General features: G+C 41.9%; 1 protein-coding gene across 2 annotated transcripts in view; it reads right to left on the minus strand.

Moving 5' to 3' along the window:
- The window catches only part of AGPAT5 (1-acylglycerol-3-phosphate O-acyltransferase 5), a 298,136-nt gene extending 275,602 nt beyond the window's left edge, over positions 1-22,534 (minus strand). Inside the window, exon 1 of one of the 2 annotated variants that reach the window (XM_029595740.1) lies at positions 21,929-22,534. In XM_029595740.1, coding sequence (XP_029451600.1) covers positions 21,929-22,147 — 219 coding nt within the window. In that variant the 5' untranslated portion in view covers positions 22,148-22,534. The remainder of the gene's footprint in view (positions 1-21,928) is intronic. The other variant, XM_029595738.1, reaches the window with a different exon arrangement.
- Positions 22,535-27,119: the final 4,585 nt, after the last annotated feature.

The raw sequence follows: 27,119 nt of genomic DNA on the forward strand, positions 1-27,119 counted from the left end.
ATCAACAAGGAACAAGATAACAATAAGAAGAATAACTCCTGGTATAACGAAGAGCTAAGAAAAGCAAAGTAAAATCTAAGACAACAAGAAAAATATTGGAGAAAGCACCCAATGGATGAATCTTAAAAAAAAATAAATACAAAACCTACCTATCCTAATATTGTACCCTTACCAACAAAGCAAAAAAAAAAAAAAAAAAATACTATGCAAAACAAATCTATGGGGTTTTATTCAATTGAAAACTATTATTCAAAACAGTGAAAAATCTAATAAAAGATCCATCGTCAAATAAGTCAAAGAACACTACCTCTCTAAACAAGACTGCAACAAATATGCAGCCGCCTTCCAAGAGAAAACAAAAAACCTGAAAATACAACTCGACCTTAACTACAGACATAAACCAACTGATGATACTATAAATTCCACAGAAGAAAAATATGTGGACTTTTGAAATAATATAAAAAATGGAGATAAATAGAATAACCAATACCTGCCAATTACCTAAAACAAATTAACCAAATAATTACACCACCAATCACAAACCTAATCAACTTGTCACTAACAGAAGGCCAGGTACCAAACAGACTAAAACAAGCAATCATGAACCAACATTAAAAAATAAAGATGAGTTGATGACTGGGATAATTATAGACATATCAAATCTATCGTTCCTGGCAAAAATACTCGAAAAAAACAGTTCTCCATCAACTAGAGAACAATTTCAATGATCATGAAATCCTTTACCCAAATCAATTTGATTTCAGAAAAAAAATTCAACAAAGACCCTGCTACTATCACTAACGGATCTGATACTGCAAGGATTCGACTCTGGCAAATCATACTGCCTTGTACTCATCGACCTCACAGCAGCATTCGACACAGTAGATCATAAAACTACTATAACACTGGAGTCCCTCAAGGATCAGCTCTATCTGCTACATTATTCCATATCTACATGCTACCATTATGTAAAGTACTCTAAGACCTTGGTCTAAACTTCTTCCTCTACGCGGATGATCTACAATTTTATTTTCCACTAACAAACTCAACAGAAAACACAGCATCATTAATCACAAAATACATGACAATGATAAATGAAAAACTATCCTAACAAACTAACACTAAATACCAAGAAAACAGAAATCATATGGCTAAATCGAAACCCCCCTCCCACACACAACACACACACACACACACACACACACACACACACACACATACACACACACACACACACACACACACACGGGCTCGCTCTCTCTCTCTCTCCCCCACACACAGGCACTCTCTCTTCCCCTTCCTCTCACCCACGGGCTCTCGCTCTCTCTCCCCCTTCCTCCCATACACAGGCTCTCTCTCTCTCTCCCCCTTCCTCCGTTACCCACACACGGGCTCTCTCTCTCTCTCCCCCCCTTCCTCCCATACCCACACACGAGCTCTCTCCCTCTCCCCCCTTCCTCCCACACCCACACACGGGCTCTCTCTCTCTCTCCCCCCCTTCCTCCCACACATGGGCGCTCTCTCTCTCTCCCCCTTCCTCCCACACATGGGCGCTCTCTCTCTCTCTCTCTCCCCCCCCCCTTCCTCCCACACCCACACACGGGCTCCCTCCCTCTCCCCCTTCCTCCCACACCCACACACGGGCTCTCTCTCTCTCTCTCTCCCCCTTCCTCCCACACCCACACACGGGCTCTATCTCTCTCTCCCCCTTCCTCCCACACATGGGCTCTCTCTCTCTCTCTCTCCCCCTTCCTCCCACACCCACACACGGGCTCTCTCTCTCCCCCCCTTCCTCCCACACCCACACACGGGCTCTCTCTCTCTCCCCCCTTCCTCCCACACACTGGCTCTCTCTCTCCCCCTTCCTCCCACACCCACACACGGGCTCTCTCTCTCTCTCTCCCTTCCTCCCACACCCACACACGGGCTCTCTCTCTCTCTTCCCCCTTCCTCCCACACCCACACACGGGCTCTCTCTCTCTCTTTCCCCCTTCCTCCCACACCCACACACGGGCTCTCTCTCTCTCTTCCCCCCTTCCTCCCACACACGGACTCTCTCTCTCTCCCTTCCTCCACACACCACACACGGACTCTCTCTCTCTCCCTTCCTCCCACACCCACACACGGACTCTCTCTCTCTCTCCCCCCCCCCTTCCTCCCACACCCACACATGGGCTCTCTCTCTCTCGCCCTTCCTCCCACACCCACACACGGGCTCTCTCTCTCCCCCTTCCTCCCACAGGCTCTCTCTCTCTCCCCTTCCTCCCACACCCACACACAGGCTCTCTCTCTCTCCCCCTTCTTCCCACACCCGGGCTCTCTCTCTCTCCCCGTTCCTCCCATACCCACACACGGGCTCTCTCTCTCCCCCCCCCTTCCTCTCACACACACACACACACACACACTCACCCCCATACAGCCTCTCTCTCACATACACACATACTCTCTTTCCCTCCCATAGGTATTAGAAAGGGGAAGCCATAGCCCCGACAAAATTTGGGGTATCCGCAATGACAACTCCCTTCACCCCTTCTAAATTTCCATTGGGCTCCCTACTTACTGATATCTGGAAGCTGAAAAGTGCAAGAGTGTGAGATCTCCTCTGGCTCTTTTGCAAAGAGTGCAAAAAAGAGTGACAGCTCTAGCTAGAGTACCATGCTTGCTGGTCCAGCACCCACCCTCTACAGAACAAACTCTGCTGATTCAGTCTCACCTCCTCCTCCCCTCACCCAGGGAAATCCGATAACGTCACAGATAAGTTCTCTTCGCTGGAAGGAGAACAAATTGCAGCCAGCATTAAAAACAAAAAGCAAGAGCTGCAACTTTATCATCACCTTATGACAGGCTGATAGCAGCAGCAGAACCAAAGAGGAAGCAAGGGCTATGTTTTATCATCAGTGATCTTTGTTTGCTGCTGAGAATCAGGGGACATGCTTTGCCAAGATAGTCAGGCCTCTGCGTGAGCTGGCTGGGCTGATCTCGGAGAAGGGCAGTACAATGGGCCATTGACAGAGCAAATGGAGATAGCGTCTGAAGAGGGAGGAAGAAGTGTAAAAGTGTCTTTTGAAGGCTGGATAAGGGCTGGCAGCAAGTGCAGGCATTTTACATGATGCTGCCATAGTGCCTTTGGTTAGCCAGTCCAGGGGAGGGCCAGTTGTTAAGTGAGTGTGTGTATTTATGTCAGAATGTGTGTCTGAGTCTAAGAGAGCATGTCTCAGAAAATGTTTGTGACTGAGAGAAAGAGAGTTTGTATGTGTCAGTTTCTGAGAGAGCAAGAATGTGCGTGTGCGTGAGTCTTTGCCCACTAATTGTAGGCTCACCAGCTATATTGACGCCACTCTGCAACAACATGGTTGTAGCTACTTTTTACTCAATATAGAGACTTTTCACAGTGGATCTAGTGACTTTCTTCAAGTTGATAACACTGCCAACACATAGGAACAGAGGGGGCAACCCAGGCCCTGGCCCATCCAACTTTATCTCAGGGCAGGCCATCCCTGCCTGCAGACAGAAAGAATATCCCAGCTGCTGTGACAGCAGCATTGCCAAATGATGACCCAGCCATGGGGTTCCTACCCCTGTGGGCAGGAAAAGTATCCCGCAGCAGTGCAGGATGGCGATTCGCCCACGGGGTAGATGACAATACTGTGGGTGGGTGGGGTGTAAGAGAAGAGAAGAGGAGTGTGTCTGTTAATAGAGGGGATGGGTTTGGAGCCAGTTACTAAGATATGCTGTCAGCCTCCAACCTAAGTGATCCATTCCATGTTGCTCATTACCAGAAGCAAGATGTGGTGAATCCCAAGACTACCTGGCTAATAAACATTAATGGACTATCTAGCAGGATCTTTTCCAAACTTTTATGAAACCCAGCTATACTACTAGCCTTGAACACATGCACCAGCAACAATTCTATAGCTTGTGTATTGAGTGAAAATACTCTTATATTTATTTTAAATCTGTCATTAGTGTCATGGGGTATCCCCTAATGCTAGTACTATTTTAAAGGTTATGGAGGAATATAAAGTGGACTCAATAAATAATAAATAAACAAACTGTTCCATTCTACTCCTGACTTTATAAACTATCATACCCCTTTCTTAGTCTTCACCTAGTTGAAGAACTCTGACCTGTTAAGTTTTTCTTCATAGCAAACTGTTACATTCCTTTAAACATTTTTATTGTTCTCTGTACTTTTTCTAGTTCAATATCTTTTTTGAGAATGGGCAACCAGAACTGCACACAATATTCAAGGGACTACTGCACAATAATTTATAGAGTAGAATGATGAAATTCTCAATTTTATTCTGTATTCCTTTCTGAATAATTCCTAACATGCTATTTGGATTTGCCCTTTTTTTTTTTCACAGCAGCTGCACATTGAGAAGAGGATTTCAATATATTGTCCACAATAACTCCAAGATCTTTTAGCTGAGCAGAACTTCTTAATGTGGAGCCCAGCATTGTGTGCATATGGTTGGGATTATTTCCCCATGTGCACCACATTTATTTAAATTTTCTTCTGCCATTTAAATGCCCAGTTATCCAGTCTTACAAGGATCTCCAGCAAATGCTCACTGTCTGCTCATGTTTTAACTACTTTCAATAATTTTGTCTCATTTGCAAATGCAATTATCTCACTCCTTTTTTCAGATGATTAATGAATAAATTAAACACAAGTCCAGGTACAGATCCCTGGAACACTATTTACCACTCTCCATTGGGAAAACGGACCATTTAGTTCTAACCAGTTACCAATCCAGAATAGGACATCATTTCCTAACTTAGCTTCCATTGGGGGTCAGCAAACTCCCAAATAGCTTTCCTCTGGATTCCCTTCCTTCCTCCTCTGTATCTGAGTATAGTTTGGAGTCCTAGCCCTTCTTTTCCATAGGACTCCATCACACAGGGCCATTTTCTGTCATGTAACAAATCTGCCTGTTTACTCCCTGGGAGATTAATCAGTGCATCCTTCTAGGTTCCTGATTGCCTGTTACTACTCGGAAACCGGACTCCGGCAAAATTGAGTGTCTGGTTTTTGGCCCGACAGCTGCGGGCCGAATTCAAATTTTTTTTTTTCTACTTGTTTTACTCTTCGGGACCTCCGACTTAATATCACACAGGGGTGCACAGAAAAGCAGTAAAAACTGCTTTTCTGTGCACTTTCCCGGTGCCGGAAGAAATTAGCGCCGACCTTTGGGTCGGCGCTAATTTCTGAAAGTAAAATGTGCGGCTTGGCTGCACATTTTACTTTCTGTATCCCGCGCGCATACATAATAGGGCCCTCAACATGCATTTGCATGTTGAGGGCCCTATTAGGTGCTGCGGGTTGGACGCGCGTTTTCTTCCCCTTACTGAATAAGGGGTAAGGGAAAACGCGCGTCCAATAGCAGGCTAACAGTGCGCTCCGGAGCGCACTGTACTGTATCGGCCTGACAATTTGTTGATTGTCTTGATTCTGAAGGGCTCCAGGGCATTCAGAACAGCCCTCCTCTTGAAGATGTTGAAGTAAAATCTTTTTTATTCTAAGGAACAGGGACCTTGGGTGTGATACTCTTCTATGGGAACTATTTATTCTATTTCATTGGGACTGATCAAGAATAAATGAACACAAATCTGATATCAGAAATGGAAACATCCAGAAATGAGTAGAAGAATATTTCAGCGTCTTGGGACACTTGGTAACTGACCTCAAGGTTGCCATATTCTTACAGAGGAACTTCAAAGGGAAAATCCAGCATGAAGCTTTTGAATTAGAACTAATCTAAACAAGTGAATGGTTTCCTGGCCCATTAGCATTTTCAATTGAATAAGAATTTAATACAGGCCAAGGCCAAGGACACAACTTGTCAGCATGATAGTGAGCTTTGCAGACAGAAGACTAGGAAAAGAAGGAAAACAGGGTAATTTTAAAACAGAGGACTTTTGAGTAAATGTAGTCTCAGAAGCATGTAGAGATTCACTGCACTTGTTACCCTGGAACAGCAGGGAGAGCTCTAGAAGAGGAAGGACACATGTGAGCACAGAAGTAGTATGGTCTTGCAGACAGGCTCAAGGGTAATGCAGTTCCACAGAGCTAACACCCTGGGAGACAGGTGATATTGATTTGGGTATGGCAAAGCAGAGAAACAAAAGCCAAACTGCAGAGGCAGAAAAGGAGAGAGAGACAGCTGGGCCCTGCCATGCAAAAAGATGGAAAAAAAGTTGCAGAATTCCTGAGCTATGGAAATATTTGGTTTGTGATTTAAAAAAAAAACAAAAAACCAAAACATGCAAAGCCTGCAGGCTGAAATGCAAATTATTTTCTTTAGGACAAAAAATGTTTTTTTGATCCTTTTCAACCATAGAATGAAGTGTAATGTGCCTACAATGCATTTTAGAAATCAAGAGCCTCTGTTTATGGCCAGTGAGACTGTTTGGCTATGAGCATTCCCCAGAAAAGCAGGGGAATATCAGGAAGGACCATGGGAAGCTTAGAGCTACCATTCCAGGTGAGAAAAAGCTTTTTATAACCTGGTGAACCAGCGACTCAAGGCTGGCTCAGGGGAAGTGCACCCCTACAGCTCTAAAGAGTATTTAAGGAGACTGCTTAGTAGTTTTAGCAAGCCTGAATATAATACCTGTTTGGGTATAAAAACCTTGTTATAACTAAGGAACTGAATTGTTTTTGTGCCAGTGAAGTGTAAACTGGAACTAAGGAAATAAGACAGTTTATGCAAGAAGGCCTAGCTGGTTGGCTTTTTGATGTTTTCTGACAGGATACAAGTAGCAGCCTGTTTTGACTTTTTAAGTTAATTATATCCTCTCTTCACAAGGCTCTATATTTTTGTATCCTCAGTTAACTTATCTGTACTAAACATGTCCTCAGAGCACTTCTCTGTTCACTGTATCCTTCCCCACCCACCCCAATCTACTCTAACTTGGATATAAACCTACCTCTTCCACTATACTTCATACATCTAAGTATACTCTTGACCTCAAAAGCTTGAACATCAATAAATCTTAGTCTTATAAAGCCTGTTGTAGATGTGGGAAGCATGCTGGAGAGAGGCGGAGGGAATTTGGAAAACAGTCTAAATGTTTTGCCAAAAATATTTTCTCTTTCATAAAGTACATTAGCACACACCTTGCAGATCTTCTGTATGACCAAATGCTCATAGCCAAACAGTCTCACTGGCCATAAACAGAGGCTCTTGATTTCTAAAATGCATTGTAGGCACATTACACTTCATTCTTTGGTTGAAAAGGATCAAAAAAACATTTTTTGTCCTAAAGAAAATAATTTGCATTTCAGCCTGCAGGCTTTGCATGTTTTGGTTTTTTGTTTTTTTTTTAAATCACAAACCAAATATTTTCATAGCTCGGGAATTCTGCAACTTTGGTGCCTTTAAAACAACAACAACAACAAAAAAAAAACCTTACTTGCTGATGAAGTGCTGCCAAATGAAGCATGCCTAATAATGATTTTGCACAATTTAAATCTTTTTCAAATACTTTGTAGTGTTCTGACTAATGATAGACTGCATTAGTAATGTATTTTTTCTGGAGGAGGAAGGTAATTATTTTTCATGTATTCCTAGATTAAAATCTTTCCTCAAAGGTTTCTTGTCTATCAAGTTAAATGAATACAAAAAAATGCAGTGGTCTGGTTTCCAGCAGCTGTTTCTCTACTGTATTGGAAATGACTACCAAGTACCTGGGTGAAAATAATCCATAAGGAAGTACACAGGAAAAACATCTGCAGAAGCCCTGATAAGTTATAAATAGCAAGCTACACTAGATGCAGATGGGCTAGCCTGGTGTCATGCAGAAAACCCGATTCCATTTTACAAGCCAGCTGGTGATGCTGTGGAGGCAACATTAACAGCATTTGTGAGGGAAGGGAATCCCACTAAACTGCTGTAGGAAAAAAAAACCCTATAGAGATAAGGGATTTTATGTGATTTATAACAATGCAATAAGTAACAAAATGGTTTATTTTCCCTATGCTTTACAACCACTGAAAACTTCTATGAAAGAGCTGTTTTCTTTGGTGAATTTGTTCTTTTTATTTCCTTTCCCTCCTGAGTCTGGACAGCTTATTCAGTGTATTTACAAGCATTCAATTTCGAAAAAGAATGGAGTATATTGGAGTATCTAGACAGATTCATCAAAATGCGATAATACCGCATGGATAACGCTCACGCTAAGAAAACAGGGCGTGTTTATGCACGACACAATAACATACTGCTTCACATCGGTAGTATTGTGTGGTGCGGTAAATGTTTCGCGTCCCGTGATAATTCCTAATTCGCATCTCGCACTGAGAGAGAGACTGAGACTATCTATAAGGCCCTCCTAGCAGTCAACTATTTATCTCTCTATAGAAGGGGCATCTAATAGCTCGAGGTGAGGTATTAGTGGCGGTTTTAGGAGCCAGTTTTCCATGCAGAGGGAGACTTACGAACAGCACAGTACACCTCTGAAGATTTGATGTCATTTGGAGTAAGGAAAGTCTCACAACATAGTACAAAATGTCATCTTTGTGAGGCTTTCCTCATTCCAAATGATATCAAATCTTCACAGAGGTGTACTGTGCTATTCGTAAGTCTCCATCTTCATGGAAAACTGGCCCCTAAACCTCCGTCAACACTTTATGGGACTGTTTCAAGGTAGTGGCTAGGGGAAAATTGATAGCAAGAGCATCGCATCTTAAGAAAGAAAAAAGAGCGGAAGAGACTGAAACTTCTATAAAAATTGGGTAGATTAGAAGTTACACATAAAAGAAACCCAGATCCTCAGATAGGTCTCCAATTGGATAAACTAAGAGCAGATCTAAAGGATTTGGCCTTGGGAGATATTGCCTTCCAATTAGATAAACTCCAATGACCACACTTCAAGGGAACCCCTTGCTCTGTGGTGATGTGCGGTGGCTATATATAGGGGCAAGCACTTTGTAACTGTCCCTCTCAATTGCCCTGTATTTTACTCTTTATTGATTAAAAAAATACCTTCAAAAATTTTGAATAATGTCTATTTTTTTTCAAAGCTTTCACTTCTCCCCAGCTGTCTATCCGACCCATCCAACAGTGTTTCTTTTTTGTGCTTTCATTGTGCTTATCTAGGCTGTCGCCATTACTGCTTCTTGTGGGTTCGGATCCGCCCGCCCGACATTGGCCACGTTTCGGCAAAGCGTTGCCTGCTTCAGGGACTACAGGAGAAAATGCTACTGAATCCGCTCTATGGGTCCACAATGAAAGACATTTTTTAAACAAATCAAAATGTAATTACATTCAGTATTTTGTATAATAAAATTGTATATATACCACTATTCAAGCTAATAATACTTACTGTCCGCGTGTATTCTATTTTCTTAAAATGAGCGGCACCTTCATCTCCTGTTTGGTGCCTTTCTCTACTCTGCCTGCTTTTAAATCTGCTTGGGCCAATCGCTAAGCAAGAATTTTTTCAGGGAGGCAAAGCTGGGAGATTACTCGCCAGGAGACTTAAAGCTAGAATAGGACACAACCAAATTTTGAAGATTAAAGAAAATACAGGCCTCATGGTCTCTGATAATGACAGTATCAGATCTAGGTTTACCCATTTTTATAAACAATTGTACTCCAGGCGAACAGATATTTCTAGAGCAGAGAGAGATGAATATTTGGCTGGGATTACTCTTCCTCAGCTTAACGACATACAACAAGAGCTTTTAAACAAGGAAATATCAGAGATGGAAGTGTCTAGGGCTATAAAGGGGCTGAAACCAGGTAAATCTCCCGGAATAGATGGATTTACAGCAGGCTTCTATAAGAAATTAAGTACCGTGATCATTAGAGATGTGAATCGGAACCAGAATCGGATCCGATATCAGTTCCGATTCACATCTCTATAGATGTGAATCGGAACCAGAATCGGATCCGATATCTGTTCCGATTCACATCTCTAGTGATCATACGCCCACTCACAGCAGCTTTTAATAATTTGTTAGGGGAAGGTCTCATTGCTAAAGATGCTAACAATGGGAATTACCATCTTAGCGAAGCCAGGTAGAGACACATCATTGTGCAGGTCTTATAGACCCACATCCCTAATAAATCTAGACTTGAAAATTCTAGCTAAAGTTCTCGCTACCCGTTTGAGTGGAGTGGCCACCCAACTGATCCATCCAGATCAAACTGGGTTTGTTCCTGGACGACTGGCTGCAGACAATGTGCGAAGGGTAGTGGATTTTCTCTGGTGGGCCCAGGAAGCTAAAATCCCCTTGGTGTTCCTTACCGTGGATGCGAAAAAGGCCTTCGACATGGTCCATTGGGACTATTTATTCGCAGTATTAAGTAGGGTGGGTCTAGGTGGCAACTTTTCTACCTGGATTAGGCAGCTTTATAGCAATCCAAATGCCTGTATTAAAATGAATGGGGGTTTCTCGAAACCCTTCCTGATCGAGTGTGGTACAAAGCAGGGTTGTCCTCTTTCCCCGCTCCTCTTTGCTCTTTACTTGGAACCCCTGGTGATGTACATTCGAGAGTCCCGGGCAATCCAGGGGGTCAAGGTGGGACAGCAAGTGTATAAACTCTCAATGTTTGCAGATGATATCCTGTTCACCATAGCACATCCAGACAAATCTCTAACACCACTTGTTGAGGAATTAACTAGATTTAGTAAGGTATCCGGTTATCAACTGAATGCAGACAAGTCTGAGCTATTAAATGTTATGCTGCCAGGGAAACAACTTGGAGAGCTTAAGAAGAGATACCCCTATAAATTGGTTCAGAACACCTTGAAATACCTAGGGGTGAAAGTGGGCCCCAATATTGCTGACTTATTTAGGTTGAATTACGAAGAGTTTTGGAAAAGAAAAGATCCTAGATGACCTACAAATATTGGAAAGGAAAGGGCTTTCATGGCTAGGAAGAATATAAACAATCAAGATGAATATTCTACTCAGACGTAGCTATTTGTTCCAAACCTTGTCTATTGCAGTCCCAATAGATTATCTCAATTTGTGGCAGAGAAAACTACTCCGCTTCATTTGGAGGCAACGTCCTCCCAGGGTTAGTAGTAAGGTGCTATTTCTTCACAAGCTACATGGTGGACTGGGAGTACCATGTCTTCTGTGGTATTGCGTAGCATCCCAATTACGACCCGTTATAGACTGGCATGCTGGTGGGGAAGGTAAAAGATGGGTACAATTAGAAGCTGATCTACTGCAGGGGATATCCCCAGCGACTGTAGGGGCCGATGCAATAAATATGCGCAGAAAGCAGGCGCTGAACAATCAGCACCCGCTTTAACGCGCCCCCAAGGGGGCACCATGCGATATTTAAATTAGGGGGTCACGTTAGTAAGGAGGTGCTAAGGTTGCTTGCTTGCCCCTAGCACCTCCTTGCTAACGTGAACCCAATCAGCGGCAGTCCGCCGGTTAAGAAAACAGACACCGAGTTTATTGATATCTGATTTCCTAAACGCCGCACAGCCAGGGGGTTCAGGAAACAGACGCCTGTCATTAGAGCATCTGTTTCCTGCAACCGATTGCCAGTGGGTTTTTTTCCTTTCTATTTTTTCTTTAATTTTGTTCTTCCTCCTACTTTACCGCAACAATATTAAGTAGGAGGCAGTACAGAAAATCAGTTTTTTTCTGTACTGGTTTAAGGAGCAGGTGTTAATTGCTGAGTGCTAAATGTGCTTCCTAGACTCACTCTTTTTTTTTTTTTTTGCATCTGGAGTGAATGCTAATAGCCTCAACCACATGCATTTGCATGTGATTAGCGCTATTAGACTCACTCCATGTCGGACGCATGTTGAATAGGCACTAATCCCCTTATTGCATTAGGGGATTTATTAATGCCTATTCAACCCATGCCCGACTGCGGGTTATACAGTGCGCTCGGCTGAGTGCACTGTATTGCATTGGCCTCTTAGTGTGACTTCCCCATAGGGCCCGGTGTCTCCCCAGCCCGCTAGCGCCAACTGTTATGCTCACACTGAAAATCTGGGACAGAAGGAAAAAGGAGTTAGTAGAAGACAGGGATTATTTTTACAGAACACCTATTTTCTTTCACAAAGACTTCAGTCCTGGAAGTTCGAGAACTCTTGCGCGAAGATGGGAGGGTAGACGGTGTTCTTGCCTTGAACATCTTTTGCAGGGAGGCAAAGTGCGGGAATTCCCAGATTTCATGTGCAAATATGGAGTGTCCATCTCTGATCAATATTTTTACATGCAAATAAGTCATTTTTATGGCGCAACATAAGGTCAAGAGGGATTTAAGTTTGGGCAAATCCTTGTTCGAAGGTTTTTGTGATAAAGCTGGTAACATCACGAGGGTTATATCCAGAATTTATGCGATTTATGAATGGAGATTTGAAGTCTCAGCCCTCGCACATAAAGAGCTGGGAGAGGGACCTTCAATGTATCTTGGGATCAAAGAGATGGATGATTAGTTTTTCCATTATTAAGCATAGCTCCATTTCAGCATCCCTGGTTGAACAAGGCTATAAGATACTTTATCATTGGCACATCACCCCATCCAAGCTGCATAAATTCTATCCTGCAGTTGGTAATTCCTGCTGGCGAGGGTGTAGGAACTTACTTTCATATGAGGTGGGAGTGTCCAAAGATTATCATTTTATTGCGAAACGGTTGCGAAACTCATCTTTGACATAGTTGGAATACAAATATTCAAGGATACTCTTCTGTTCTTGTTAAATGTGTACCTGATAGATACGACACCTCCTGACTTCCATTTGATTCTAGTAGCAGCGAGGGTAGAGATTGCATGTGGTTGGAAACAAACTGAACTACCTTCCATGCAGAAGGTTACTCAGAGATTAGCAGTTAAGCATAAAAAATTAGCCAAATTTGAAAAAAAACATTGGTGACCCTATATATCTTGGCAGGAAAAAAGGCTGAAGACACTGTCAATACAATTTTATTCTGCCATGTTATTAATTGCACCATAACTTTGTTTTGGCATATGCTTTACTTCCCAGGGGAAGGGGGCTATAATATCGGCAGTGGGAGGAGAAAGGGAGGGGGTGGAGGGGTATCAGGAGTTTAACAGGATTTATAATGGGAAAAACTGCAAATGATGTGTATGGGGAAACTTATTGGCAAAACAGGGTTTGATAGCAGAATGTTCATTTAGATATAATGGGGTAGATTTTATAACATGCGCGTGCGGCGTACATGTGCGTGTGCTACCCGGCGAGCATACATGTACCTGATTTTATAACTTGCACAGGTGCGCGCAAGTTATAAAATCAGGTGTTGGCGCACGCAAGGGGGTGCACAATTGTGCACCTTGCGCGCACCAAGCCACGCTGCCTTCCCCCATTCCCTTCCCCCTAACCTGACCTCCCCCCCACTCCAATTTTTATTTTAGCTTTTGCACCTGCCTCTGGGCAGGTGCAAGTTTCACACACCAGCCAACTGCCGGTGTACGATCCCCGGCACAGCGGCAAATATGGCCACTGTGCCGGGAGCCTGCCCCTTCCCCACCCCACCCATTTTTGCAAGACCCTGGGCTTTACACGCGCCACCGGGCCTTTTAAAAATAGACCCGGAACACGTAACCTTTTGAAAATCCAGCCCAATATGTTGTATAGCCAACTAATTTGAGTATTATCATACTTCAATATTGTTCAAGATATATGAATAAGCCGAAGTGACATGGGTTTTGTTTTTCCTTGTAATCTTTAAATTAAATTTAAAAAAAAACATATTTGAGGTGAGAATCTTCTGATAAACCATGATTCTCTAACAATTCCCTATTCGCATATCGGACCCTCTTATATGCCTTATTCATCTAAAAACTTTATCTCCTTATGTCCTGATGTGACATTTACCCAGTCAATACTGGGGTAATTGAAATTACCCATTACTGTGTTGCTATTTTTGTTAGCTTTCGTAATTTCTTTTAGCATTTCATCATCTGTCTATTCATTCTGGCTAGGTGGTTAGTAGTACACCCCACTGTTCTATTCCCTTTTCAGATGTTGCTATCCATAAAAATTCTACAGTACATTTTTGTTTCTTGTAAACTTTTATCCTTTTTGATTCTATGCCTTCTTTAACATATAACACCAGCCCAACCAATTTGATCCATCTTATCACTGCAATAGTGTGTGTCTGTGGCTATTACAGGTGAGAAAAGTAGTGGTTAGATCTATTTTGCAGATAGATGAAGTTTCTGTGATGGCAGTGGATGAGGTGAAATCTTTAGGAGTCAGATTGGACAGTGAATTGAGTATGGAGAAACAGGTGGTTTAAGTTGCCTGGAGTACTTATTGGAATCAAACTGGTGAGGCAACTGAAGACATTTTTGGAGCTCTGTGTGTTAAAGGCAGTGGTCTATGCATTAGTATTATCACATGTAGATTACTGTAATGTTTTATATTTGGGGCTGCCAGGTAGGTTGCTTAGGAAACTGCAATTGAGACACAAAACAAAGGCTAGAGTAGTGTTGGGAAAATCTAGACTAGACTGAGCAAATCCATTATTATTGAAACTACATTGGCTGCAGATTAAATTACACTGCAAGTTTAAATGCTAGTGATGGCATTTAAAATTTTGAGAGATGGGACCACTACAACTCAATACCTGTTTAAAATGGCAATGTTAATGGGAATTAGATCTTAAATTCCAACCTGATTTAGTTCAGCTTCCCCCCAGCTCGAACTTTTAAACATGTCAGGTTGTGAAACTGCTTTTTTTCAGCTGTGATTCCACAATGGTGGAATGCTTTATCATTGGAAATGCAGAAGTGTAATCTAGTTAAGGTCAGCCAAGTTTTCAACTTCTTCTGAGATTTATCAGGGGAATAAGGTTATTGATCTGGAGGACGGGTTTGACATTCAGAAAAGGGATGGCAGGGATGGAAAGGGCAGTATGTGGATTGTTTTGTGTTATGTATTTTATTTCTGATTTTAATTGTACATTACTTTCAGTTTAAACATTTTTTTTTTACTGGAAAGCAATTTATACATGTTTCTAAATAATGGTCAATATGGAGGAAAATCACACAAAGCTCAAAGTCCTGAATTTCAAAAATACTGACTTTGGTAAAAGGGTGAACATCTTAAGGAGGCTCTGGCAGGACTAAACTAAAAGAAGATATAATAAGATCACAAATCTGTATCAGCAAAATAAATTAAAGAAAAAATAAGAAAAAAAGGAAATCAGCAGGGTCTACCAAACAGAGATGGCTGAAAAGTAAAGGCAAAAAAACCATTCCAAAAGCACAAAGGATCTCAAAAACAAACACACATGGAATGATATCTGGTAATACAAAAAGAGATGGAAAGAAGTCAGGTTGGCAAAAGGATGCATGGAAGAAAAATAGCTAATAAAGTAAATTGATGTAACAAGACTTTTTTCAAGCAAGTCAGACAAAGAAGTAAGACTGCAGGTGGGACTGTTAGTGAGAGCAGAAGAGGAAAAATGGGTAGAGATAAGAGGGAAAAGCAGAAATGCTAAACAAATACATCTATTCAGTGTTCACGGAAGCAAGGAGTGGAAAAGAATCATTCTTGGATCTCAAAGGTACATAAGGGAGTGGGGTAGATACTGCACCATGTAGAGAGGAAAGTGTTTGGATAGAATTAGTAAAACAGAATGAACAAATATTAGGGTTGGATTGAATGCATCCAAGGATATGAAGGGAGATCAGATTCTAGTGGATCTGTTCAATTGATCTTTGGAGATGGGAGTGATCTGTGTGGCTGGAGAAGAGCGGAGGAGAGAGAGGAGGTTGGAAACAGGCCACTTAGTCCAACCTCAGTAGTGAGAAAATTAATAGAGACTTAACTGAAAGAAAAGATACTACCAAAAGGGGGATTATGTCAAATGAGTCTAAGTGATTTTTTTTTTTTTTTGATTGGGTGACCAAAGAATTAGATCAAGCGTATGCTGTCTGCCATAAACTGAGCAATATGGGGTGCGTCCCAGCATGTTGGATTGGATTAGAAACTGGTCAAGTGATAGACAGAGGATATTGGTAAATGGAATTCACTGAAGAGAAAAAAAGGTAATTAATAGAGTGCCTCATGGACCAGTCCTGGGGCCAGTTCTGTTTAATATCTGAGGGACATTGTGGAGGGTTTTGAAGGAAGTGTCTGCCTTTTTGAAAATGGCATGATCCTCAACAGAGTTAATACCCTGAAATGAAGAAGTAGACAGGTTGAGAAGTAATCAATAAAAGCTCATAGTAGTCAAATGCTTGAAAGTTAAGAGTCAGTGTGAAAGTGCAGAATCATGCATGTGGGATACAGAAATCTGAGAAAGCAGTATATATTGGAGGGTGAAAAGCCGACATGCTCGGTTTAGAAGACAGACATCAAGGTGGTTAGTGTCTGATTATCTTTAGAATACGGGGAGAAGTACAATCAGCAGGAAAAAAAAAAAAAAAGATGCCTCTGAACAGGTCACTGGTGAGGCCTCCTCTGGGATACTATAATTTCTGGAGGATGTATCTCAATCAAGACCAAAAAAAAAAAAAAAAGGCTAGAAGCAGTCCGCAGAAAGCAACCAAAATGGTGTAGGACCCATAGGAAATGTGAATGAGGAACTGAAATATGTAGAGGAGACACAAGGGAGATATATGATAGACATTTAAATACCCAGAAAGGTATTATTTATTTAAACGGTTTTATATACCAACATTCATTGGGAATATCACATCGGTTTACATTAAACATGAAACTACGCTTGGATGGCACTTGACAGATAACAAGAAATTAAAATATACAAAACCTAGAACCGAGGATATATACAGAACTATATAAATTAATTACAAAATAACTAAAGCGAATGTTACCTATTAGTTACAAAATAATTGAAATTAAATTAAATGATACTCAATTAATGGATTATATAGTACAAGAAGATGAAGTTGGGTCAAAGCAGCTAGGTAATGTGAGAATATTGCATACGTATAAAGTGTATAAACATCATAAGGGGAGGGTCCAAAGAGGAAGCTGGGTGCACAAGAAGCAAATCTTATTCAATAGAAGAAAAGCTGTAAAACTAGGGTCATGAAGGAAAAGGCTCGAACTGTCAAGAAAAATGTTTTCATAGAAAGAGTGGTGTGTGCCAGGAATGTCCTTCCTGAGGAGATGGTAGAGAAACAGTAGTAGAATTCAAAAAAAATGGGATAAGCACGGAGGATGGAAAACCCACACAGAGGAGCGGCTACATCCCAAACATTAGTAGAATTACATCAGGGCTTCTTTTCTGAGTGGAAAAATGCAGGGGAAAGCCACAAACAAATGAGTGCTTTGCTAGTTCAGAGGCATAGCCCTGACGGACGATATTCAGGATCCACTGGTTCAAAGTTATTAGAGTATGCTCTGCATAATATCTTGCCAGCCAGGCACCCACTGCCCGAAGGGACCTGCTATAAAATCGTGAGTGTCCTGAGCCAGAGACTGATGGGACTTTACCCTTAGACCTCCTGGTTCTCAAAAAACTAATGAGCCCTAGATTTCCTATTTTGCTGCAGGTTAAATCTTCCTGCTCAAAACCCTAAAAATGCTGGCACCTCAGACTTCTCACATCTACCCTGGGCTCAGGAAGTCTCTGAGCTTTGGCATTTCCTAAGCTTTTCGCCAGAGTAGACTTCATCCGAAGGGCTGCCTGCCAAGACAGACTTTAGATGTCACATTTGCTGCCCAACTTGAGAGCCACAGCAGCTTCTTTGTTGCCACGTCAGAGGCCACTGCCCATGATGCCATTCTAATTAGATCATGTAGGGTGTCTGCTAAATAAGCCACCTCAGACTCAATTCTTGCTGTTTCTTCTGATTTTTGGAAGTTGTTGGACCCAGAGGACTACCGCCTGAGCCACGCAGCTTCCACAAATTGAGGCTTACATGCCCAAAGCATTGATAGAAAAGGCCTGTTTAAGAAACGTCTCAAGCTTCCTGAACTGGATGTCCCTCAGGGAGATCCTACCTTCAACTAGTATAGTTGCTTTGCGAACAGCCAAAACTACGTCGTCCACCTTAGGAATTCTCAGGAGCACTTCCTTGTCTTTTGCTGGCATAAGACAGATCTTGCTCATCAGCTTTCCACCCTTTAAGCCCCCTTGGGGAGAATTCACTCTGATAGTAACATTGCTCTCAGCAGGATGCAATGAGAATGATTTTGATGGCTGCCAGGCCCCTTGTAATATAGGATCCCTTTTCATCTGCTCCTCCCCTTGAGGATTCAGTATCTTAAGGGTGGTCAATAGGTTCATAATGACTAAGGCTAGTTCCTCCTTGCAAAACAAACGCAGCACTGCTGACTCCTGCTCCCTCCGGCCTGATCACTTTCCTCAATGGGGATGTTGGGGGTGTACGTCTCTTCAATTTGTGTCTAAAAATGGCAGTTGGAAAGTTGAAGCCATATGTTCATCAGAACCCAATGACAACTCTTCAGATGAATTCACAAAGACATCTCTTTTTAACCATCCTTTGGTGGGGGGGTGTTTAACTTGCTGCCAAGGGTAAATGGTTCCCATTTTGTAGTCTCTTTTTCATCCCTATGACATTTATGTATCTTATCTTGATGCAAAGTTATTCAAAATTGTTCCACAGCTGCCATACATTCACAAGAAACTTTTTCTTAATCCTCAATGAACGTAAAAGACTGAATCTGCGCTTTAGCTGTAAAATGTTGATATACGTAACATTTCTGTGGTTTTTAATAGTAGAGAACAATTTTAGGATTTTCATGTCAAACTATCTCTCTGCTAGGTCTCAATCAAGAGACTAAATGGTATTCATTAAACTAGCTGGTGTTGAGATGACAGCTTCTGGACTGAAAACGCTCAACTGAAGGAGGGACTTACTGGTGTCACCTTAGGAGGTCAAGCGGTGTTTAAAAATGTTTCCATCTTCTCCTTTTCTTTCTTTTTTTTTTTTTTAAATCACAGGCAATCCCCAGAAGGGAAATGCATGTCCACCATCTGCTGGAGACAGAGAATACTGGCGGGCTGATGGTGGGGCGGGGCTCTATGTCCATGCATCAGCTTTTACTCCATCTCCATCTGCTGGTAGAGGTGCATAACCCACTTGTGTGGATTGATCTACCTGAGTGCAGAGGAAATGTCAGTTTCAGGTGATTGTGAAATGTCAATTCTGCATCAGCTGTTTTTCAATATCATGACCACATTCCCGTTCTCTTTCAGAAGAGAGCTTAGTGCAGAAGAATGAAAAAACAAACATGATTCACCAGTTTGTTTTATTGATAACTGTGGTGTTGTATGCTGTTCTGTAATTTTTCAAAAAATGAAAATATTTTATTTATTTATTTATTTAACAGTTTTTTATACCGACCTTCATAGTAAATTTACCATATCAGATCAGTTTACAATTTAACAAAGGGAAAAACAAGAGTAACAAATTCACGTAAACGAAAGATAACAATAAGTAGGAATAAGTCAAAAAGTTACAATCAACAAGGGGAGAGAACTTGGAAGCTTGCAACAAGCTGGAAGGAAGATAGGCCGGTAAAATAATATTACCATAGAGTGTACAAGTTAAAACTTAAGGACGGTGTTTTAACCTTAATGTCTCTGAGTCCATTTATTTTTTCTTTGAGAAATGGAGTGCCAGACCGAGTAGGAATGAAGGCCAACTATTGAATGTCTGGTTCAGGGAAGGCTTGTTGAAAGAGCCAGGTCTTAAGACCTTTTCTGAAAGTTAAAAGGCATGGCTCCAGTCTGAGGTTTGATGGGATACTGTTCCAGATCGATGGGCCAGCTATCAAAAAGGCTCTGTCTTTGGTCGTAGCGAGGCGTGAGGCTTTAGTGGGGGGAATGATACTGTGTTCTTTTGATAGATGCTGACTTGTTTAATGAAGATACGGACTATTCTTCCTCCGTGATTTCCCTCCATGCAGAATCCAGTTCGAAACACAGCCTGTGTCAGGATTTCATGGTGAAAACGTGAGGGACTTTAAGATTAATTTAATTTTAAAAAGTGGGAATTTTGATGTAATGCCATATACAGTATGCTTTTCATTTGCAATACTAAAAAGGCCAAAAACTATACTCTTTTATGATATGACAAATGATTAAATATAAAGCAAAGGAAGATCAGGTGATTACTATTGACAGTGCCTATTATGATGGTCAAATTACACAATACTCTGAGTTACTCAATAACATAGTCCCACTTATAAATAGAACATCTCCTGAGATAACACATAACTATTTTGCAGAATGCTAAGCCATAGACTATATTATGGTGAGATATTTGTCCATTTAGACAGCTCAGAAATTTGGCAGAATAAAAGCTTAAATTTTAACAAAAACTTCCTTTCAAATGCATCCCTCAAATATTTGTATTATATTTCTGCTTTATGTGTATTAGCATGACACAAGCATGGACTTCTGTACAGATCAGTACGGAAGTCCTTCACTTAGAATTCATAAGGGTGGATAAGCCTAAGTAAGATACAATTTTAAAAACAAACACACCCACTACTTAAGAAATGGAGATGAATTAAAATATCACAACTGCAAACATTACACATTATCTGGCAATGTTCTCATAATTTTATTGTACACTTCAATAATGATAATCCTAGAATATAACTGAAGATTCAATCTTTCAGTTCCAAAGTTCCTACTAACCCATTCATTAAATCTCAATCACAAGAAAAACGTTGTCATAAGAACATAAGAATTTGCCATACTGGGTCAGACTGAAGGTTCATCAAGCCCAGCATCCTGTTTTAACAGAGGCCAATCCAGGATACAAGTACCTTGCAAATACTCAAACAGTAAATAGATCCCATGCTACTGGCAGTAATAAGCAGTGGCTATTCCCTAAGTCAATTTGATTAATAGCAGTTTATCGACCTCTCCTCCAGGAACTTGCCAACACCTTTTTTTAAACCCAGCTACGCTAACTTCCTTAATCATATCCTCTGGCAATGAATTCCAGAGCTTAACTGTGTGTGGAGTGAGATAATTTTCTCTGATTTGTTTTAAATGTGCTACTTGCTAACTTCATGGTGTGCCACCTAGTCTTTGTATTATCTGAAAGAGAAAATAACCGATTCACATTCACCCATTCTAGTCTTCTCATTATTTTATAGACCTCTATCATATACCCCCCACCCCACAGATGACTTTTCTCCCACAGTCAGAATTCACAATTGTGGCCTTTTTGGTCCATCTCCAGTTTATAAATCCTGAAGATATTTGCAATTTAGTGAATTTTACTGGCCATGCATAGCTACCTATCATACCTGATTGTAACTCAGCTTGAGCTTTAATCTGGAAAGGCAAATAATTAAATCTAAAGTCCAAAACAATATATAGTTTTGAAATACAGCACAGAGGATTTGGGTTATATTTTTCTTAGAATGTTCAGAAGGCATTTTAAGGTTCTTAGTACATAGTTTCCCTAACAAATAGTTATGACACATTTGAAATATTTTAGCCTTTATCAGTATAAGGTTACTATGAAGTTATGTCCTTAAAGTAACTCCCCTGCATTTCTGGAAGCAGAGATGACAGTAAGAGAATGTCACAAATGAACTCACAATCACTATTGTCTGACTGATTTTATAGTGATTGTGAAATCACGAATGACATCTTTGACAATGCAGGAACCACACATATCTAATGTGTCACATGAGGTAATTTGTGGTACTACTTTAAATATGGCAAACATTTAAGGCTTCTGAAAAAGAGCTTTAATAATTTCAAAACAGTTTTACAGTGAGAAGCATAATCCTATCAGTATTACAGCATACCAGGAACATTTCTGAAACTGTGTATGCTACACTTTGGGTTTTTGTTGTTTTTTTTTTTTTTAAGAAACAGCCTTGACAGAAGACCAAATCCTACCCTAGATCAAGACAGTATCAGTTCCTGCAATTCCAGGGGCCTCTCTTTGCTCTCCTTTCAGAACTGGAGAGAAGAGTAAAGGAAGGAAGGAAGGGGGCCGGTCACACTCACCTCCACGCCGGTGTAGTTCTCGAAGAAGAAGAGCACCATGCTCTGATATACGGTGTACAGCCTGTCGTCAACCTCGTGGTAAAGGCGGGCGGGCAATACGGCGGACAGAGCCCGCCACAGTCCCCAGGCCAGGAAGTAGGTGGGGGCTGTCCCCAGCATGACGGCGGCAGGCAGCAGGTAGCGCAGGGAATAAGTGTGCAGCACCAGGGACAACAGCATCTTCCGTCAGAAGCGAGAACCGAGCAAAGGCCAAAAAAACAAAAAGGAAAGCCCCTGACAGGGACAAGTCCGAGGAGGCGTGCCCCGAGTCCCGGCCGCCCCGCCCCTGAACTTTGAACAACGTGTTAGCTCCGCGCCCCGCTCCCGCCCCGGAGTCCGCACACCTCCATCCTTACACGGCGCGGGAAAGCGCAGCCCGCACCCTCCTTTCGCTAAACCACCCCACCCCCCTCCACCGCACAAACTCCCTCAGCCGCGCTCCTACCGCAGCACCATCCCGTCGCTGGAGGAGACGGGGCCGAAGCGGCCCACAATAAAGCCGCCGCCGATTGGCTGCCGACTGACTTCCGGCATGTTGGGTTGCTAGGGAGAGGACGGGGTGACCCCTGGCGCGCGCTGTCACAGGCCGAGGGAGGCGGGGCCTAGCTAGCGCATGCTGCCTGCAGAACAAGGTGCATGGGGTGGCTCTCGATCTCTGGCAAGCCCTTAGGCCGGGACACTGATGCAGGATTACCAGGGAACTTCTTGATGTAGAATCACTCTCAAATTGTCGTCAATTAAGGGAAGGGAGGAGGCGGTGTGTGCACAAGCCTCCTCGCTCACATTCAGACATACATGCTTTTTCTCTAAAACGTGCAGGCTCTTTCTCACATGGCCACTTACAATCATTCTCTCTCTAAGTCGCCCTGAAATCTCCAGCAACAATACCTTCCTCCTACCTACGCTGGCGGATAGCATCCCCCCCCCCTTTGATATTTTTTTTTTTTTGGCTTACAAGAGCTGACCCTATCGCAGCTCCTTGTTCTAGCTGCGAGGGCCAATGGGATTCTTTTTGCTTCTTCCTGTCTAGCAGCTAATGCTCAGTTTCCCTTTTGCTTGTGCAGGCCCAGGTGATTGCCTTTTCCAGCCCTGCATAGGCTGTTCCCTGCTGGTGTTGGCCCGGAGACCTGGCAGTTTCTTTTGGAATTTTGGAGTCTCTGGGCCAAATCCAGAGTTTCCCTGTATAATAAGCAAGCACGCAGTGCTCTTGAGGAATCACTTTGAACTGTTTTGAGGAGTGCTATTTTGATGACAAAGATCCATGTTTCCAATGAAATATAGCCATAGGTATCAGCTCTGTGGGTGCAGTTGGTATTTGAGCATCCCCTCCCCCAATGTTGAGCAAGCACCTTCACTATGTCTAGGGAGGGATAATTTGTGTTGAGTTTAGCACCCCCTAATCATTTTGAAATGTTGGCTTCTATGGATATGGCCACTTTTTTTTTTTCTTCAAGATATGGTTATCATGCCAGTGTCTATTTGTTGGGACTTTATTTCTCACTGAGCTGAAAAGTGCTATTACACCTTTTAATTCCTCTTTTCATTTCTATGTCTGAGGCCCTGGGTTTGTGGCATTGTGTTATAGAAGAGTGTTCAATAGACTTTATTTTGTGTGCACAATTTATAACCATCAGGAACACTGCAGGCACAGCTTGCCACTCAGGCTCAGTTCTGTGTTTCTCCAAAATACAGATCACTTCATTTTCTCAGTGCTGTACTTCCCAACAGCCCTGGTAATGTTAACTCAGTCTAGCTGGTGGTGGCTGCTCCACTCCACACTGGTTTGCTTACGGGACTACTACTCCTACTATTTATCATTTTTAAAGCACTACTAAATATACCCAGCGCTGTACAGACACATAAGAGACAGTCCTTGCTCCTTGTAGCTTACACTCTAGTCATGATGAACATATTTGTCATATATGTATTGTAGAGAAGTACTTAAGATTTAAAAGTAGTCTCCAAACAGGTGAATTTTTAAACAAGATTCAAATATGACCAGAGAGGGAGCATGATGCACCAACTAAGAAGTGCATTCCAGGCATATGGCACAGCAAGGTGGAAAGTGTAGAATTGTGAGTTGGCTGTGGAGGAGAAAGGCACAGATAAGAGCAACTTGCCCAATGAACAGAGTTCATAAGGAAGAGTGTAGGGAGAAAGATCATGTGGAGTTGTACAGCGAATACATTTATAGGCACGTGAGAGGAGCTTGAACTGTATGTAGCTTGAGAAGAGGGTTACTAGGCATAGGATGAAGGAAAATAAGTTATGCAGCTGAATTGTGATCAGATTGCAGTGAGTGGCATGCCGAAGATGGTGGACATGTGGCTTTGAATCTCATGAGTGCTGTCAGGCCTGACATGGCTCTTCTCTGCAGTCCAGGAAAGGATGAGTGCCTCTGGTCCAATGGATGCACCTTTACCATATCATCAGTGGAGTCAGAGGTGATTGCTTCTCTGGAATGAGAACCCTCCTTTAGCCAAGAAATCAGATTCCCCCTGCCATTGCCTGTATGCAGAATATATCTTGGTGACTTAAGCCTGCAGGCACCTTCGAATGATGTCAGACACTGTGATAGTGCAGGAATGGAGGCTGCTGAGACAATTGTGGGGAACATCAGACTGCAATCAAGAGCACACGAGGAGGGAGTTTCGTGCCAGAGGAAAACGCATGGGAGTTGCAGAAGAAGAATAATGTTTTCTAACGACTGGAAAAGCTCCTGATAAGACTTCATGTTATCACTTTGGAAGGGATTTGGGAAGCCATAATTGCTTTGGAGAAGTCTATGACTGCACAGTTGCAGCCTATATCTCTTCTTTTTCAAGAAATGCCTGAAAAGGTTAATGAATTAGAAAAGTCATTTAATGATCAAAAGACATTTTATAGAGACTGTGGGATCTGATATAGAAAAACTTCAAGATAATGTTTGTTCTTTAAGGACAATTTGATTCATAATAAAATGGAGAAATTAGAGAATACTATTAGGAGTAGAACTTTGCTGTTTATAAATTTTCCTAAAATGATAACAACATCTTCATCATTGTTGTTTTGCTTAAGCGGCATTTTGTAGATATTCTCAGGATATCTGAAAATGCATGTCCACTTATTCTTAACATATATTATATTCGTCCTTTCAAAAAAAAAAAGATTGACATGAAGCTTCACAGAAGGTTTTTGACTGGTGATCTTGAAAAGACAGAGGATGAAGTTACTACTTTTCTACTTTGACTGTGAAATTTGTGCTTGAACCAGAGATTGGGTCATGAAGCTTTTTTTCTTGAATTCTAAAGTTCTAAAGTTCGTATTTTCCAGGATGTGACTAGGGCCACACACACACACAAGCAACCAATTTTTAATTGTGTCCCCTAGTGTTGCAATTGGAAGCAACGCTTTGGCTAAAATATCCATGCAGTTGTGTGATTAAGTATAAAGCTGTTAGGTATGTCTTCTCCCAGTTCCCTCAATTAACAACTTCTCTTAGCACTATGTTGGTTTCTTCTGATGAAGTACAAACAGTATTTTCCCCTGTGGTTTCTCCCAGTTTAGATGTGCTTCTGGCATTGATACCTGTGTTAGAAAATGCGTGGAGCCTTTTAGTCCATGCCCCTTTTTAAAACATGTAATGATGTTTATTTTGTACACTCCCACATAATTTATAGACTGGTTGTAGCAGCAAGCTTGTCTTTATGCATAAAGTATGTCTCCTTTTGTTTTTCATTACATTTCTTTCTTGGTGTGGTTTTCCCACACAAGGACTGAATTCTTATTTTGTGTATGAAAGTGCATAAATAAATGTAAACATTTTTTCTTTTAATAGATTGCAGTGGGGAAAGATAGTTCAGCGAGAGGTCAACAAAGAGCAAGTTGCAATAGTCTAAGTGAGAGGTGATAAGAGAGTGGATGAGCATTTTGGTAGCATGCTGAGAAAGGAAGGGATGGATTTTTAGCACTATTATAAAGGAAGAACCAACACACTTTAGCAGTGTTTTGGGTGTGCATAGAGAACAGGAGAGAAGCATCATAAATGACCTCAAGGTTACAGGCCACAAGAACCGGGAAAATGAGTGCCATCCATAGAGACAGAAAAAGAGGGAAGAGGTGAAACAGGTTTTGGTTGGAAGACAAGAAGTTCCATCTTGGCCATGTTAAGTTTAACATGGCGGTGGAACATCCAAGTGGTAATGTCATTCAAACAGGCTGCAATTTAGGACTGAATTTGTGGTGAAATTTCTGGCATGAAGTGGTACTGAAAGTCATGAAAGATGAGACCGTCGAGGAAAAGAGAAGAGAACAGAGCCTTGAGTACATTGCCCAATAGTGGAGGAGGAAGAACCACCAGAGGATACAGTAAAAGTACAATTGAAGAGATAAGAAGAAAACCAGGATAGAGCAGTCCTGAAATCCAACCAAGTACAGTGTGTCAGGGAGTAGATGGTAATCAACGGTGTCAAAAGTAGGTCAAGGAGGATGAGGATCAATTAAAGGCCCTTGGCTTTGGCCACAAAGAAATCACTAGAGACTTTGAGAGCAGTTTCTGTGCAATGTAGAAGGCACAGTGCCAGACTGGAAAAGCACAGGTACTGGATGATTACACTGACCCTTCCTGAGCCTGTTACTGGTTTACTCTCCCAGCATCTGCAGCAGGGTGTTTCTCTCTATTATATGCAGGATCCTCTCCTTTAGAGTCCCGGTCACCCACCTACAGAGCTTCAGGCTCTCTTTCCTCTATTTAATACTGTCAAGCCGATGCAATACCATGTGCTCAGGCTAGCGCACAGGTTAACCCATGGTTTGACGAGCGTCCATAACCTCTTATGCAATAAGGGGATTAGCGTGTCCAAAACGCACCTCAAAATCAGCGGGTAGCTAATAGTTTCATCAACATGGCATTTACATGTGATGAATGCTATTAGCTATTCTCCCCTTATGTAAAAAAATAAATGTGCACCTAACATGTACATTTTTACTCTCAAAAACTAACGCTTTTCTGTAGTTCCTCAGACTTAATATGGCGATATTAAGTCGAAGGAACTGAAAAAAAGGAATAACATAACTTTTTTTTTTTAATGTCTTGCTGGGGGTCAGGTTATGAAAACGGATGCTCAATGAGCGGCCATTTTCCTAATTGGTGGTTGTGCTTATAAAATTGAGC

This window comes from Rhinatrema bivittatum, chromosome 3 (genome assembly GCF_901001135.1).
Source record: "Rhinatrema bivittatum chromosome 3, aRhiBiv1.1, whole genome shotgun sequence".
Classification (NCBI taxonomy): domain Eukaryota; kingdom Metazoa; phylum Chordata; class Amphibia; order Gymnophiona; family Rhinatrematidae; genus Rhinatrema; species Rhinatrema bivittatum.